Genomic DNA, 18,006 nt, shown 5'->3' with positions numbered 1-18,006 from the left:
TCCCTCTAGTTTGTTTCTGCCCTGTTTGACTGTAGCCATTGACTTCTACCCCCGGGCACTGTTGTCTTCTCTACGTTGTACCTGCAAAGGGCAATACACTGCAGTAAAACCACATAAATGTCAAATATCTTCTGTAAAGGGTGGGAACCATCACATGTGAACAGTATAAGAACAATCGTCACGTTGATTCATTGTTTACTTCCAGCTCTATTTGCTGTAAAATGCCATTTTGGTCCTTCATTTGACCAACAGAATAATTCAGAGTCATGTGAATGCATTGGAAAGCAGTAGTGCAGCCACAGTGAAGCATAACCACAGATTACAGATTTCCAGAACTGTAGAGTCCACTCTACATAATAGATTTTGGCTGCAGGTGGAGTTTCCTTTACACTGTATGGCCAAATATCTGTTGACCCTCACACCTACCTATATATACCTGTAAGTAGACCCCCTCAAAATGATGGAGCTCAGGTGTCCCTAATGACGGGTCCTGGTAATTCTCCATGAAAAAAAGACATTGCAGACAATTGTTCTCTTCCAGCCTTGTGGACAGTTTGGTGAAGACCCTTTTCTGCCCCCCATGACTGTGTCTTGGGGTATAAAGCCAGCTCCATAAAGACATGGAGTCACCAGTTTGTTGTGGAGGAACTCAAGTGTCCTGCACAGAGCCTTGGCCTCAATCCTTAATTGGAATGGTGTGCCAGGTCGTCCCATCCAATATCAGCACCTGAGTTCACAAATGGGGCAAATCCAAGAAAATTGTATGTGCTATGTTTAGGTTTATATAAATGACTGTATATGCATCATTTGAGGACTCCATTGGTTACATCTTCCTGCATAGTTCCTGGCTCTGTTTCCTCCCACCTTCTCCATATCCTAAATATAAAACCATTGACAGCAATAATGGGAGCCCCTATGATAGGCACAGAAAGGGATTGGAGGGGGATACAGAATGGTGGGAAATAGTGAGGGTGTTAAGAGACAGAAGAAGACAGGTAGATAAGGTTGAATGGTTGAGTTTTAAGAGCTCTTTTAAATGAGCAGAAAGTAGGAGAAAGCCAAATAGGACGAGGAAGACCATTCCAAAGAGTCGGGGCAGCTCTAGAGAAGTCTTGGAGCCGTGCGTGTGATGAGGTTATGAGAGAGGAAGTCATTAGTAGGTCATTGGAGGAGGGAAAAGTGCAGCTAGGGGAGTGTTTTTCTATCAGGGTAGAAAGGTAAGTGGGACAAGAAGTGAAGAACAGAAGAGGAGTGGTGGGAAGGCGGCATAATGGGTTGGTAGGAGGGAAGGATGGATGAGTCTAGGTGGATCATTCATAGTAGACTGTAGAGGAGAGAGTCGGGTTAGTTGAATACCAGAGAGGAGGATGTTACAGTAGTCCAGACGAGAGATGATAAGAGTGTGTACAAGGAGTTTGGTGGTCTCGGGACAGGTAGGGGCGGATTTTGGAGATGTTGTGTAGGTGAAAGTGACAGGACATGGAAATATTCTGAATATGGGGGGTAAATGAGAGGGCAGAATCGAAGGTGATGCCAAGACAACTTGCCTGACGAATACCAGTCTTAAGCTTCATACTAACGTGCAATAATTGTCGTTGGAAAGGATCTTTCACGATCCTTTCCAACGACTAAGGACTGCATGATGCATGAACGAGTGATGTACATACAGCACTGTTCTGCTCTATGGAGGTGGGACCTTGCTGCGCGTTCTCCCCCTTCGCTTCCATTAGGATGATTCTTCGTTCGTCGTCCTTTGTTTCGTGGATCCGCCAGGATGATGGTTAGGACGATGAACGACGGGCGCTGTACACATGCCAGATTCTAGTCCGATCTCGGCCCTGAGCCGATTATCGGACGAGAACCATTGAACATGTGTACCCAGCCTTGGTGTAGTGTAGTTCCGAATATGTCAGAGGAAGATTTGGACTGTGAGGGGGGTGTAGGTAGGTAGGTAGGTAGGTGTAAAGACCCAGAAACTCCGTGCAGGTATGGGGTGAAGCACGCAGTAGGTCTACAATCCCAGGAACCCAGCACATGGATCCCACCAATATAGTCCCTGGGATATAGAAGAGCCGGTAAAGCTTCTAGCAGACAATAAAAGGTTTTAGGTGTAGCAGCAGATTGTTGCCATGCAGAATATGATGTCAGGGGTAGACACAGGAAAACAATGCATCATCTTAGATGTATCCAAGTAATTAATACAAGAATAGGCAGATACAGTTTTGTCAGGTGACATACCTGTGCTCATCCAGCCTGGCATTTGGGTGTTGTTTCCCTCTGCGTGTCCTCCCTTTCCCCAGGACATGGAGTATAGAAATGTGCAGAGAAGAACACGGAATGTCTGCTTCATGCAAGGGAAACTGGGAGACTGCAAACTTTGTATTTTCATCATTTTTGCTGGTCACATTGTGACCAGATAGAAAGTTACTGGGGCAATGCTTCCTCCTGCATGCAGCAGACTGATGACATCATTGCAGCCTAGGCAAGTCACTGATTGGAGCTCAAAGCTAGCTTTTTCATGATAAAAGTTGCAGCTTTTCAGGAATATTTTTCTGTTGGTGTATATTGTGATATGGCAGCAGTTTTGTCATTCAGGCTTTATTTAAAGACAAGTGTACAAATGCAAATTTTACCCAAATTTTGGAAAGTTTTTTTTTCAGCCATGGAACGCCAGATCTGATAAATGTCAGATCTGACTTCTCTCAGGTTTATGGCGTTGGAGGTTGATTCTTCAGCTGAAGCCGACTCATGTTCGGGCCCGCCTCGCAGTTTATTTGACAGATTTCAGGAATGTGTTAAAGATGAGAAAACAAAAAATCCCTGGAGCAGCTGGCCGCCAGCGATGGGCTCACCGGCCGCGTCCGAGGAGTCTCATTAAAGGATTACCCTGGCAAGGCGGAGCAGGTTAGACAAACTCTGCAGAGTCAATAGGCAGAGCACCTGAGCAAAGTACGGCTGCTTCAGGTTTTCAGGGCGATGATGATGGGCGGTGGCCGATGTTCTTGTGCTTTCCAAAAATAACCCGCTGAAAACGAGTCCCCGGGGCCCGAAGAAATAGCTGAGGTGATCCACCCGCTCCTGTGCACCTCAGTGAACGCCCAAGTTCCAGCAGAACTGTAGAAAACATCAGCCGCAGTCAGGGTTCAATGTTGCAGTTCATTGGCCCTTCCTTGGGGTCAGCAGAGTGGAAAATTGTCGAGCATTCGGCCTGGATGGCCAGCAGTGAGATCTGCTTCTAGGAGTTAAAGTGTAACTTTGGAGAAAATAAAAATGTAATTCTGTGGTCTGACTGTAGCGTTAAGACTTCTGGTATCTGAGTGACAACGCTTTTGAATCTGCAGTGAAATTGCTAAAATGTTGTCACCCTGTAGTGTTAGATAGACATGAAAATTAGAGTTCATTCATCCCTCAAGAGTTGTGCCCCTTTCTAGTTGTCACCCATCCCCATGGGCTTGTTAAAAAAAGCCAGTGTCATCATATTATGCAGACATGGTTTTCTTGTTTTCACCATTCGGAAACTCATCCTGAGAAATGCCATGCAGCCATATGCAGGGGGTAGATGTAGACAAGAAGTGGCAGATATGATCCCCAGTGCGCAGAGCAAACGGAATGTCATCCAGTTCCGGTGTACATTTACTCCAAAGTATGTTCATCTGAAGATCCAAATGAAGCAAATGTATTTCACCTGCGGCCTTTTTTTTTTTTTTTTCTAATATCAATCATTTGGGCTTCTTTTCACAGGGTGACAACGCTGCAGGGATATCACAGCAGTGTTGTCACCCAAGGAAACATTTTTTAGTATTGATCCTGCTGTTACCCCCCCCCCAGCACCAGGAATATGATCCAGAAGGGCATGTTGCATCTGCTAATGTGAAGACTTTGGTGGATGGGGAAGAGAGTGGGTAGCTTAGAGAGGAGGATCTCCTAACTACTACTAGCTGCTATTGCTAAGGTAAGTTAAAAAAGGCAGGGTGATTTGACAAGGGGGGAGGGTTGTTAAATTTAAAATAAGTTCAACTTTAAACATGTCTGACATGACAGAGGGGTCGCTGTGAACCCAGCAGAGGGGAATGCCCAGCGCCTTTTATAAGGTCAATACACAGGGATTCCGCACAGATCTGGCTGCAGGCTGTCAGTGCATGACGGAGCGGCGTGTGTAGTCAGTGCATGTCAGTTAGTGCGTGTCACTGCACCCACCCCACCAACACCTGAATTGCCCTGCACCGACCCACACATGGGTGACGCCAGCCAACAGCATGACGTCATTTTTACACTCAGCATTCTAATAATAGAAAATAAGAATCTCCCAGCAAAAACAGAGGGAGCAGAAGGAAGGCAGAGAGGCAAAGCATGCGATGTGCAATGTGTGAGCTCACCTGAGAAAGGATTCTTCAGAAGATGCAACAATCACTTAAATATTTTACTTTTGTATTTGGCCTTCCCAGCCCCCCGACCTCCAAATTAATATGATAACTAGATTAATTTAATTATCAAAACCTTTTTGCTTTTATTTTTCCCAGTTGCATCCTCTCTGGATTCTCGGATTTTCAATATGCATTTTATATACAATGCAGACTGATCATGGCTGGTGCGGGGGCCAGCAGAGTGCTGTACATACCTTCCTAAAAACAGCTGTGATAATGCCCACAAGTGATGCTTAGCCTCCATTAGGATCATCACAATCGATGCAAAAGATGCAAATTGAAAAAAAAAATAACTTTTTAATGACATGATAAAGAATATTTGGGATTTTCCTATTCAAGATGAGATTTACAAGGGCTGCACTGGTGTAATAATAGGGAATGAAAACCCTGCGGCCTGAGATGAGAAGGAATGGCGTCTTTGGTCACATTTATATGGTGCCCAGATTGCAGTTTTGTATCATTTGACAGCCAAAGAACCACCAAGCCCCCCTATTATAATGGAAAAGAATTGGAGTGATTGAAGACATTTTATTAGTATCTATCAGGAGTTGATTTGCAGCTTGGAGATGATTCGTGGTTGGTCGTCCAATGAATCGCTTCCAGGGACAAAGCAAAGAGCTGCTATGCATCTAGGCGCAACAAACTGCACAGCAGGTCAACATATCTGCATATAATGCCCTTGTGGTGCAGTTTTCCCCCCAGAAAAAGTAAAGCAACCACCTGGCCAGGTGCCGAGGAACTTTGCCAAAACCTCACTGCAATGCAAACGCATGCACAGAAGGGTTGCCAACTGCTCCCATTGGGATAAATGAAAAAAAGTCACAGTCTCGTCAAATGGGGGACAATTGGAAGCTGCAGTCACTCCATCTAATACCCTTTACAGTGTCTCCACTATTACAAGCCTACGTGTTCCTTGTTCTGCCATGTACTGATTAGGTAACACATGACACAAGCGTGCTGTAATCCCCGCAGTCATTGTCCAGGCCTGCGGCGACGGCTCAGATTCCCTCCAGTGAAAATGACACTGAGAGACACGGAGAATATTAGAGAGCGCAGCCTCCATGGTGGGGCACCTATTTACCTCCTATTAGGTAACTGGGTCATTGGCTGATCCCAGCTCCAGGATAATCCCCCAGACGTTCGCATTGGTTCACATCAGTTAACAGGGACAGCCGCATCTGCATTACATGATTACGTGACACAATCACTTCCGATTTCACCCCAGATCCGGTGACACATAAACTGGGGTAATGGGCTGCCAGGTGGCTCAGTGATCAGTGGTGCAGCATTGTAGTGTTGGGATCCTGGGATCATTTCCCACTAGGGATCTATGCATAGAGATCATGGGGCACCATTCATTGGTGTCATTGTGCCCATTGGGAAGATTCACCCTCAATTTTTTTGCCCTGATGTCCACAATTACCAGGAAATAATGAGAACAGAACAGGAGTGAATGCAGAATCTTCCAATGGGACCACACGTTCTGGTGACAACTGTCCAAGGAGGATTGTCCACACTGCAGAGAGATTTCCTTTTCCTTTTTCCCGTAAAAAAAAAAAAAGTTCTGCAGACTTCCTGTGTACTTAATAATGCAGCAACATCCAGCCTACCTATGTTTTCAGAGAGGAATATGTTCAGTGACAGGGTGAATGTGCACCAGGATAGTGGTAGTGGGCAAAGTGACCCCTCCTGGGGCAGGAATTTGCGCTGATAAGAAAGCTTCCTGCTGGCTGGAATCTGATTCTGACCGGCCCAAAGCACACAGTACCCCAACCATATCCATTCTCAGTTTATGGCACTTTTTCAGCCTGATCCTGAGGAAACCCCAAGGAGGATTATCCTGGGGTAATATGGGCATTCTGAGAGCGTCTCAAACCTCTACATAACAAGTGAGCATTACCTAACAAAATAACATACCTGGAATAACTCGCATATTTCTCTCAAACCTGATCTCCAACCTTCCATTCAGTCGTGCACAGCTGTACTGGCTCCTCTACTGAAATTGCTGACTCTGATTTGACAGCACACTGTGAGCTTCTCTCAATATACATTAGAAGCTGCAGCAAGTTAGAGCTCACCTCATTTTTTTGTCCTGCATCAACTAGCCCCACCCTTTGCAGCCTGCTTGTCCCCTTTAGAACCCATTGGATTACAGTCCTTGCATTGGGGGTCAGTATTAAATGGTGGTTAAGTTAAGTGGTTGCTACCAAGGGTGGACTGCATGCAAATTCAGTCTTGCTAGAAATGTCCTCTTCTCCAAACTGAAATTTACCAAAGAGGGCAAAAGCTGACTCACTGCTTGCATCAAGAGTATGTGTCAATCTGTGGCTCCAATCCCTGGCTTGCTTTCCCAGGACCCATGGCCCCATTCCTTGGCTGGGGGTATATCCCCTGGTGGATGGATATCTCAGCACCCACAGCCACCTTCCATGATGGATGGAAATCTCAGCACCCACCGCCACCTTCCATGATGGATGGATGGATATCTCAGCACCCACAGCCACCTTCCATGATGGATGGAAATCTCAGCACCCACCGCCACCTTCCATGATGGATGGATATCCCACGACCCATGGCCACCATCCCTGGCGGATGCATATCCCAGGACCTGTGGCTCCAATTGCTGGTGGAGGGTTTATCCCAGGACCCGTGGCTGTAATCCCTGGTGGGGGGTATCTGCTGGCTCCCATCCCAGGCCTAGTAAAGGCACTTCTGCATTGCCACAAGTATATCTGAAGCTAAAGCTTTGTTCAGTTTTTTTTTCATATACATTGGGGAAAATGCTGAAAACCCTGTAAGTATTTCTCTGTATCCCATTGGAGAGAGTTATCTTAATTTCCTGCTCCAATTTAAGGTTTATCCATTTTAGATAGCAGTGACCCCAGCAATTGTCCTGATTGGAGTTGACCCCTCTGTTCTTGTTCTGTATTTGCATGCACATCACCCCGGGTACCAACCACATTTAATGCTGTACCTAATGCCTGTGTTAGCACAATGCAGTGCCATATATATATATACAGGCACCTGTGACACACCTGCTGTAAAGTTCACCACAGTGTGCAGTGGCTCACATTGCAATGACTTTAGCTAGGAAAGATAATGGCAGTGCATTTTGTGGACAATTATGGATCATTGGCAGCCCTTCCAATGAATGGGTCACCTTATTGTAGCACAAGTAATGCACAATGTTACTGAGGTTGTATAAATAAACCTGCCAGCCAATCAGCATTCCATTTCACTCTAAAGGTGTTCAGTAGATTCGAGGTCAGGGCAGGACGGTCAAGTTCCTGCAAACTGGTGACACCATAGCATTATGGAGCTGGCTTTGTAAACAGGACCAGAGTCATGCTGCAACAGAAATGAGCCTTCACCATACTGTGACTGCAAGGCTAGAAAAGCACAATTGTCTCTGTATGATGTATTATTAACAGCACTCTCCACTGGGGACCCCTGAGCTGTATTTATCATTTATAGGGGGGTCCACATTTTTGCCCATACAGTGTTAATCTTTCTGTGCCCAATACAGATTCAGTGTCACCTATTCAGCCAGCGTCAGACAGGTGGCGCTCTTTGCTCATCTGTGCTGTACCCAGCCAGTACCTGGGATTTGGGCCTCTGGCACTGCTAATGAGACAAAACAAGCAAAGCAATAAAAACTGTTATTAGAAGAGGATTAAAATGATGAAGGGAACAATAACATCAGCAGATAATGCCAATAATGGCAGCATTGTCATTACCAATAATAACATACAAGATCTGCTGGGTACACTCTGCATCTGATCCATGTCGGCTCCATGGCCAACTATAATATTATTTGTTTAAATTGGTGTCACATGCACCAAAAGTAATTAAAATGGTGAATTAGGAGAAAAGCATAATGACATATTGTTAGCTAAAGGCCAGAGCCTCCAAGACAAAACAATTTTTTACATACCATTTCCCACACTTTGTGCCAGTTCGCCCCTACAAAAACACCAGACATGGGGCCAACTCCCCATTGCCACCTGGGCCCCATCTCCCAGGACTGGCAGAGAAGAAGGTAAACTCCAACATTAAGCTGAAATCAGCAAAACACATTCTAGGTTTATAGGTGTGCAAAGCCTCGCAGCTTTTTTACTTTTAGAAACAGCCACAGCTTGAGTAGAAAAGCCTTTCCACTGCCAGAATTCTGCAAGCACCCTTGCTCTCTGAATGGAAGCAGTGGTCTCTCTTCAGAGGTGACATACAGAGGGATAACTGGCACGGGGGAGAATGTTGTATCTGTAAAGACACTGCTGATTCCTCTAAGACATGCTGGCAAACATGCTGGCGGGGGGGGGGCAGACTATTCCACACTGACTGACTAACTTTAAGGAGAACAAACTGTATTGATTTGCACAATCATGTTTTGATGCCCCTGGAATGTTTCCAGCTTTTTTTGACCCTCCAATTAGGCTTTAAACATAAACAACAGAAGTGGATGGGAGGAAAGGTGTTGGTGGAAGCTGGGGGTTGTAAACATTTTAAATGAGGGGCATAGGATGGACAGCAAGCCAAATGGAGTCATAATCGGGTGTGTAATGTGTGTCTGGGGGTGTAACCAGCACAGAGAATGTGGAACAGATATGGGGGGCAAATGTTGCATTAGCTGAACCCAGAAACAGAAAGGATGGTGGGGGGTGGAGGGTAAGGGGAACAGAGGAGTAAATAAAGAGGGTGAATGGGATAGAGGGGGAGTAGGGAGAATACAGAGAAGGGTAATAAAAAAGAGGAGAGGGGAGGAAATCAGACAGAAAGAGAAGGAAAATGAGAGAAGAAGAAGAGGTGGGGGGGGAAAGAAAAAATAAGAAGAGAGAGAATTGGAGGGAAAAAAGAGATGGGGTAATAGGAATAAAGAAGGGGGAGAAGAGAGAGAGATAAAGAGAGAGATAGGAAATAAAGGGGAGAAGAGAAAGAATTGGAGGGAAAGGGAGAGAAGGGTGAAGGAAAGGAGATGAAGAAGAGGGGAGAAAGAGAGAATTGGGGGGAAAAGGGAGAGAAGAAGAATGGAGGGGGAGGGGGATAAAAGGAAAGGGGTGACGAATAAAAGAGAACAAGGTGAATCTGGGGAGAAAAGGAGAAAATGATTAGAATTGGAGGGAAATTGAGGGAGAAGAGAGGAATAATAGGAATACAGAAAGTGGAGTACATAGAGAGAGGAATACAGAGAAGGGAGAGAAGGAAAGGGGTGAGGAGGAAGACAGAGAAAGATAATTGGGGGAAGGAGGGAGATCTAATAAGAATACAGAGTGGGGAGTAAATAGTGGAATGGGGTGATTGGCAGAGATCTCCTGGGCACTAGTAATCAGATGAGTGAGGAGGTGGCAGTGCCCAGGCTGTGTCCCAGCTGTCCTGCTCTGGGCTGTCAGGGGTTAATCTAGGTGCAGTGTTACAAAGTGGCAGCAGATCCTCCCCCCGGGTCCTCCCCTCCTCCTCCTCTGTGTACATAGTAGGGATCAGGTAGCTGGGAGCTCACACAACCCTCAGTGCAGGATCAGAGCCCGGACCCCCGGGGGCCACAACTCAGGCGATCCCACAGGATTATATAGAACACATCGCAGGCAGGATCGGGGGAGAACGCAAATAATCGCAGGGAATCGCATAGAAGGTCCGCTCCTCCTAAGTGATTTACTTTGCGGACCCCCAGATAGCCGGTTGGAGGGAGTTTGGATTTTTTGGATCTTGGTGCCGTGGCAGATCGCTGGATGTGTTGTGGATCGCTGGTGACGCGGAGGGCTCTGGGTGTCAGGGGCCCCGGCTGCGTATATAGACGGAGGTCGGTTTGATTGTTAGCTCTTCGGCCCAGGACCATGTTGTGGCTCCTCCGCCTCGCGCTCCTCCTGGTCGGTGCCCTATGCTCGGCTGGCAGCCCCACTCCGGCCCCCGAGGGGCCCCAGGACACCTGCGCATCGTGCGGGCTCCGGCCCCCGGAGGAGGAGGTGGCCCGGCTGGACCAGGACTTTCTGGAGGCGGTGAAGAGACACATTCTGACCCGGCTACAGATGAGGGACCGACCCAACATCACCCATGCCGTGCCCAAGGCTGCCATGGTCACAGCCCTGAGGAAGCTGCACTCCGGCCGGGTCAGGGAGGATGGCAGGCTGGAGATCCCCAACCTGGACGGACAGGCGATGTCTGGCCCGGAGAACCAGGAGATGGGCACCTCGGAGATCATCAGCTTCGCCGAGACAGGTGGGTGCCAGGGGGCATCATTTATATATGGGGGCACTGGGAGAATCTGGACTATAGAGATATATATATAGGTGCCAGGGGGCATCACACATATGTGCACAGTATGTTCATATGGGCAGTGTATATATGTGGGTGCCAGGGGGCATCATCAGTTTTGCAGAGGGGCACCCTGTGTGCATGTGAGCACTGTATAAACAGGTGATTTCCAGGGGCATCATTTATATGAGGGCAGAGAGAATGTGGGCATTATTTATATATGGGGCAGAACACATATGTAGGGGGCAACCAGTGTGCATTGTATTGTAGGTGGGTTCCAGGGGGCATTACATAGACTACTACATCATGTAGACTTGGACAGCATACACATATATTTGTAGGTGAAATAGGCAGCAGGAATGAGATGTATGTTGGCATCGTACAGCTTTGCAGGGAGGTCATCCTGTTATATATTTATATTAATATATACAAATATACCGGTATATATATATAAATAGGTACAAGGAGGGAGCGAGAGAGGATATAGGGAATTTTATGTGGGCATACCATGTTGGCACAGGACATTCTCTATGTGTTTATGTAATCATTGCATACAAGTACAGAGAGGGCATAGGTATATATGTGTATCTATGAAGCATACTGAGTATTGTATGTGGGTACAGATGGAGGAAGAACACTGAATATTAAAGCATACCTATGTATGCCTATAATATAGATATAGGGCACCTGAACTGGGAGGGTACTATATACAAGGTGGCATTTTTTACATGAGCAGCCATGGAACAAGGCATGGCATATCCAATACATTGTATACAGGGTGGCTATTGGACATCATAATAAAGTATTTGGAGGGAAGTGGGCATTGATCATTTATATGTGAAGCTAACAAAGCTTGTTATTACTTATAGAGGCACAAAGAAGACAATGCAATAATGTATTTATAGGACTCTGTAATATTTGTGCGGAAAAGTGAGGACTGGACCTTATATAAGGGGAATAGAGAATTTGCATTTAGGGGCAATGTGAGGGTTGAGCGTTATATGCAGCATCAGTCTAATAAAGTGTTTCTCAACCTTTATACCATGGGAGAATCTATGAAATAACTTCCTGGTATTCAGAGAACTCCTTCTATAATTATTATATTCACAGCTCACAGTACATTAGTGTGATTGTCAGTAGGGAGAATGTCTCTTACATTGCTTGCAATTGGTAAGAATGTCACCCAAAAGATCATTGGTATCACTTAAACTGACCTGAGAGTCACAAATTGCTCATTGTCCCAGCACCTCCCGGAGGAACCCTGGTTGAAGGTTGAACACTACTCTGAAGACTGGGCATTATATGCCAGGGAAATGTGGGAACTGGTAAATATATTGTTGTGTTGGCAATTCAGTGTTAATAAGTGTCAGGGACCTGTTGTAATTTCTACCAGTACAGCTCAACAGATCAGAGCCTTTGCTGGAATGAGCTGGCATTCTATTCTGCAGGTGGTTGTGGGTACCAAATAACACTTGTGGCTCCATAGATGTGTTCTGCTGACACTTGGCACCCCTAGGACATTCAAATTGGTACAGCAGATTCTCACAGGATTTAGTATAGATTTATTTGTAATGTTTGTCCCAGAAACCAATAAATGCGCATTATAACATGCAAGAAACAAAAATGCCCAAATCTTTCTGAGGTTGCCCTATTCCCTTCCCTTATATTCTACTTCCCATCCATATTACATGACATTCACTGCTGACCACATTTACCGTGATCATCCTACAAAGTGACCTACCGGCATTTTTGTCTTTCCAACCCTGGCCCTAGCAGTGCCAATAATTGCAGAGAAAACTTTTTTGAATAATTTTAGTTATTTGCAGATTTTTTGTTTCTTTCGCCCATAACACCTCTGTGCAAAGCTGTTGCATTCACTTGGGTTTCCGCTTTAAAACTGATCAGAGTATTGCAGTAAACTCCTTTGTGACAGGGACACCGCTGGGGCTGGTGTCATCTATTGGCACTGACAGCCCTTCCAGAGAGTCTCACCATGCTTTAGAGGGGGGGAATGGAGGCGAAATCTTGGCAAGGAGTTTGGCTGTGTGCAGCAGCTGACACTAATGAAGGAAAAACAAGAACAAAAATGTCAGTTATATAAGGAGTCACTTTTAAAAATAAAGATGCTGAAAGTGTAGAACTTTTCAGTACCATCTTCATTTTGTTCTCTGTGTATTTTCCTTGGTTTACATAGCCAGGGTTTTCCTTCAGGTATATGTGGCTGTTCTGGAACAATGGCCAAGCATCAATTAACCCCTGAGGTGTATTTTTCTCCATGACAAATTAGTTTTTGTGCATTCAATGGGCACTCAGCGTATATTGATAGGGTATTGAGAAGTCAGAAAAACATTCCAATGGGTTGGACAATTGTTTGCTTCATGCACATTATTTTGGTTACATCAGATGTCCGTGCGGTTCAAATGAGAAAAAAAATATTAGAGAATCTCGATACGGCCACAGCAATGTCCTATGTGGGCCATGTACCAGGTTATTTCTGATTGTAAACTTTTTCTCTCTAATGACTTTTTTATCCATGACATTTTTAGATTTATTCTGCTCACACACATAAAGTCCTTTTTTGATTTATAAAATCATAAAACAACTTCAAAATTAACTTTAATACATCAAGGGATTAAAACCAAGCTTTGTATTATTAGTTTGGAGTTAAGGGAAGGTGATACGTCAACACTGACAGCTAACCAATGGTATAGGTTATCTAATCACACAATAAAAACATAAAAAAGAAAAACAACACCAGAAATGTTGGTGATGTGGGAAATGTTTGGTTCAGCTTTTTGTAGGCTATGAGAGCTTTTAAAACAAGTGTGATTAAGTTCAATCGTGAGGAACTTCATGTTCCAGGATAACCCGCTCAGGCATGCCGGGGAACGGCAAGACTCTGCAGGTGGAGTGACTGATACATTTGACCATCATATCCTAAATAAGAGCTCTTTGTTGTTCTTCTTCGTGTTTATTCACCAGGTAATATATTGAGGACATGGTAATGTATATTAATGAGCCCCGTAAGAAACAGTCACCGCATGTTTTTTTTCTGCTCTGTTTTGCTTCCTAAAAGCTGTTTTATCTCATTTTGATTGTTTTCTTTCTTCTACAGATGATATCACTTCATCTCGAGTTCGACTCTCCTTCACCATTTCTAATGAAGGCAATCAGAACCTATTTGTCTTCCAGTCCCATCTGTGGCTTTACCTGAAACTGCCTGAAGTCATGGAGAAGACAGGCAGAAGGAAAATCCGTATGAAACTTCACTTCCAAGACCCAATCAACCCTGCCAAGATGGGCTTGGTGGAGAAGAGGGTGGACATCCGAAGAAGTGGTTGGCATACATTCCCTCTGACCGAGACCATTCAGGCCCTCTTCCAACAAGGGAACCGAAGGTTAAGCCTTGAGGTCCAGTGTGATGGCTGTGAGGATTTGTCTGTTTCTCCAGTGTATGTAGACCCAGGGGAGGAGTCCCATCGACCCTTTTTGGTTGTCCATGCTCAATTAGCTGACAACAAACATCGAATCCGGAAAAGAGGTCTGGAGTGTGATGGTCGCACCAACCTCTGCTGTAGGCAGCAATTTTATATTGACTTCAGACTTATTGGGTGGAATGACTGGATCATAGCGCCATCTGGGTACTATGGTAATTACTGTGAGGGCAGCTGTCCAGCCTACTTGGCAGGAGTCCCAGGTTCGGCATCGTCCTTTCACACGGCGGTGGTCAATCAGTACAGGATGAGGGGACTAAACCCTGGAACAGTGAACTCTTGCTGTATTCCTACAAAACTGAGTACCATGTCCATGCTGTATTTTGACGATGAGTACAACATCGTAAAGAGGGACGTTCCCAATATGATTGTGGAGGAATGCGGGTGTGCATGATTACAGTGCCAGGACAATCTCCGCTTCCCCTATACCTCTGACAATGGGATGCCAAGATGCAGTAACGGTTGGAGGGCAGAGATTATTTCACAATTGAGCTCAGTGCCAGTCTGTGGACCTCCTGGTCCTCTTCTCCAGACAAACAGTACGAGAACTGTCAGCGACCGCCACTCACGGAGGACCCACAGAACGTTCCAGTGCCAGTAAGTTTCTGGAAAAGGAACAAACAAGTTTCCAATCAACTTTGAGGAGTCCTAACTGTTACCAGGGTGGAAAAAAAATGCTGCGACCCACTTAAGTGACCAACTGAGGAACCAACTGATCCAATGAGCATTGGGGCCGTATTCCGTGATGCTCTTACAGCACTTCCAGTGAGGAATGTACAGTTACATTGTAGCTGAATCAAGGGTTTGACTAAACTTGGTCTTCCCGAATTATTTCATTGTTGTGCAGGCGACTGACTACAAGCCTAGAGACACTGCAAACTACAACAGACTTCCTGCGTATGGCCTTCAAGTCCACAGCGCAGTTTCAGAGCCTCGTCCAATGGGGCCGTCTACAGTTTAGTTTTTTTTTATTATTGTGTGTACAAATGTGACTGTGTTATGTTATGCAGAATCTATTGTCCAAGAGAGAATCTGGCGTGTACAGGAGATGATGGAATGGAAAAAAAAAGTACAGATGATATATATATATATAAAGCTATATATATATTTATATATTATTTTTATAACCCTCTTTGATAACGCAATGGCCTGCAAAAATTGTTCTGCTTCAACTACATCCTGCACTGAAGGAGTGAAGTCTCGGGGACATTCCCATTAAAGGGGTCTGTGGATAGAGGGCCGTGCCCCCTGCTCCTGAGGGTAGGAAGGGTTAGAGGGGCTTCCAGGATACATAGCACTTGCAGACCGATAGGTACTTATTTCCGCAGCACTTGCACTTCTCACTGCCTTGAAATATGGTGCCTGACCATGCACTTACCTTCACTCAATGTTCAGAAGAATCTTGCCCTTACCTCTAGCAAAAGGGGGTGAGGCAGCAGGAGCTAAAACGTACAGCCACAGAGGGGTGGTTTAGTAAGGAGGTCATTTTTATGACCAATTGACAAATTTGTAATTTTTACAAAAACATCCACACAGGGAAACTAATCCTTAAATTATGAATATAGAAGCCAGGCAAAACTTGAGTGGGGAAGTGTTTAAACCATCATCACTTATTAATCTGTGTTATCCCCGGGAAGATTATTCCTGACCTGGTAGCATTTGTCACCTGAATATGAAAAGAAGAAAATCCCATCAGATGTTGCTGAATGGCGATTTCATCCCAGTGCTTAGTTTGTTGAAATTCATTGTTTTATTTCTTGTGTGGTCACCAGGGCAGGAAGTGACTGAAAATCCCAACAAAAACACAGACAGCCATAAAAACCTGGCAAATTCTTCCCTAGTCTTTCTAGAATTAAAATAACAATTTGATTTAAGTTCAAATAGTAGTAATGTAACATTGTTACAGCTCTGCTGTCCAGTCTGTCACGTGTGTGAATGTGAATACAGTTCCTAATTTTATTTTTAATGTATCCTAAAACTTTGATAAATTTTAAAGGAAAAAACAGCTTATGAAAATGTAGCAATTACTATATTGCATTTAAATTTTTAGAATTGTCCATGCCTTAACCACTTTGAAAAATTTGGAGTTTCCTAGCATGGAGATCTACTGATTTATATCTTTAATTTGGGTTGGTGGCACAGAGGATAGGGATGACTAGTCTGCAAAGTTCCTGCAAGCCTGTTGCATGTTTGATGCCATTGTATCCAGTATAAGAATGACGCCATTACTAAACCACCTCCTGAACTATTCAGCTTGGAACAAGAAAAACCCAGATCTTCCCAGACTAGTTTGAGGCTGTAAGGCAGTAAAGGAAACATTTAATTTATAATTATATTTCTTATTATGTTTCCTAGTGAGCAGATCTTGAAGCATCCAATAGGCAGCACACAAATTAAAGTATGCCATATATTCAACAGAAGGCATAAGGGAGTCGTGTCGGGACAGTCCACTACCCCAGCATCTGCACTCCATAGACATAGCTGTTCTGCAGCAAGAAACATCATTTAAATGTAAGTGAACCCAAATCTATTGTTCAGCATTTTTGGCATCAGGCTTCATTATATATAGGTACATTATTTTTTAAATCTTTTGCAAAGTTTCTTTCCTGGGGAGCCTGTCAGTAACAACTTCCTGTTGCAAACTGACACCTCTAAACCACTGCCTAGCAATTAGAAGCAGTGTTGTCAGTGCTGTTACTGGAAGGGTCTCCACTTTAAAAACGTTGCAACAGATTTACAAAAAATAATTCAGAGATGATGAGGCACAATGCCAAAATTACTGAAAAATAGGTTGTGGGTTAGCAAGCACTTTTGAATATTTTTTTTATAAAGCAGTGATCTGACATTCCCTGATGTTAGGTTTATAAATAGAGCCCTATGTGTACATCTGAAGTCTGCACATCAATGGCTGAGTCTTGGATGCTTTTCATAAATTTTTTTTGTTTGCATTCTCTGCCTTATAGTTTCAAAAATATCAGAACGTTCTTCTAGGCCCTGGGCAAATTGTTAGCTTCAAGGTAGAGAAGAACTACAAGTCTCATAAAGTTCAGGTACAGCGGGTCTTGGTATTTAGTCCATTGCCTGCCTACGCCTGGACCATAGAGAAGATATCAGAAAGGCCAACATATCATTTCATGTGACATAACAAACAGAAGTGGACTTGCGGCTTTTCATTTTGGAGTGGTGGGAAGGGTTGCCCTCTCATCGGCCTGCGGACTGCTTTATATCCCCCTGCTTGGACCGGCAATGTCCCTTGAGCTATGCATTTCAATTACATCCAACCAGGCGCTATGGAATTGACACAAAAACAAAAAAAAATAAAATGTACTATTTTATTTTCTAATATATATTTTTTATACTTGAAATAAATTCATTCGCTTTTGTTTTTTTTTTTTTTTGTTTTTTTTCTTCTTAAGCGAAGGATTGTTTGTGACGTTTTGCACTGAATAGAAGCATGAATAGTCAAAACTGCCATTTGTAAAAGATAAAAAAAAATAAATGGATATTTTTATAGCAACTGAATAAACACATTTTTTTGCGTTGCATTTTACGTCATTTTGGAACCAAAGAGTCCAAGGAGATAGAAGTCGCGGTATAACTTGGCGGCTCGGTTCTTGTGTACATATGTTTTTTTTAGCTGCCTGTCCGTCCCTTCCCTCGGATACCAATGCATCTTATCCGCTCATTTCAAAATGTTTTTTTTTCTATTCAATGCGCACATGGAATGTAGAAACATTTTTATTGTAGCATAAAAATATTGTGCATTCCTAAATTCAATGTTTGTTTTTATTTAATAATAAAAAAAAAAAGAACATTCACAATAGGTTCTGTTACATAATAAT

At 44.1% G+C, this 18,006-nt stretch overlaps 1 protein-coding gene across 1 annotated transcript; it reads left to right on the top strand.

Moving 5' to 3' along the window:
* The first annotated feature begins 9,768 nt into the window (after window positions 1-9,768).
* Window positions 9,769-17,709, top strand: INHBB (inhibin subunit beta B). The gene is made up of 2 exons (XM_072417922.1): window positions 9,769-10,634; window positions 13,786-17,709. The coding sequence occupies exons 1-2, from the start codon at window positions 10,253-10,255 to the stop codon at window positions 14,556-14,558; spliced, it is 1,155 nt and encodes a 384-aa protein (XP_072274023.1). The 5' UTR covers window positions 9,769-10,252; the 3' UTR covers window positions 14,559-17,709.
* The last annotated feature ends 297 nt before the right edge of the window (window positions 17,710-18,006 follow it).

The sequence above is a fragment of the Pyxicephalus adspersus genome, chromosome 7, assembly GCF_032062135.1.
Source record: "Pyxicephalus adspersus chromosome 7, UCB_Pads_2.0, whole genome shotgun sequence".
NCBI lineage: Eukaryota > Metazoa > Chordata > Amphibia > Anura > Pyxicephalidae > Pyxicephalus > Pyxicephalus adspersus.
The sequence above is the reverse complement of the archived record's forward strand: the minus strand, read 5'-3'. Positions and strand labels throughout refer to the sequence as shown.

Excerpts from the sequence above, each read along its gene's own strand:
- INHBB (XM_072417922.1), top strand. The coding sequence starts at position 10,253 with ATGTTGTGGCTCCTCCGCCTCGCGCTCCTCCTGGTCGGTGCCCTATGC. Across the intron at positions 10,635-13,785 it reads CATCAGCTTCGCCGAGACAG|ATGATATCACTTCATCTCGA; the intron begins GTGGGTGCCAGG and ends TTTCTTCTACAG.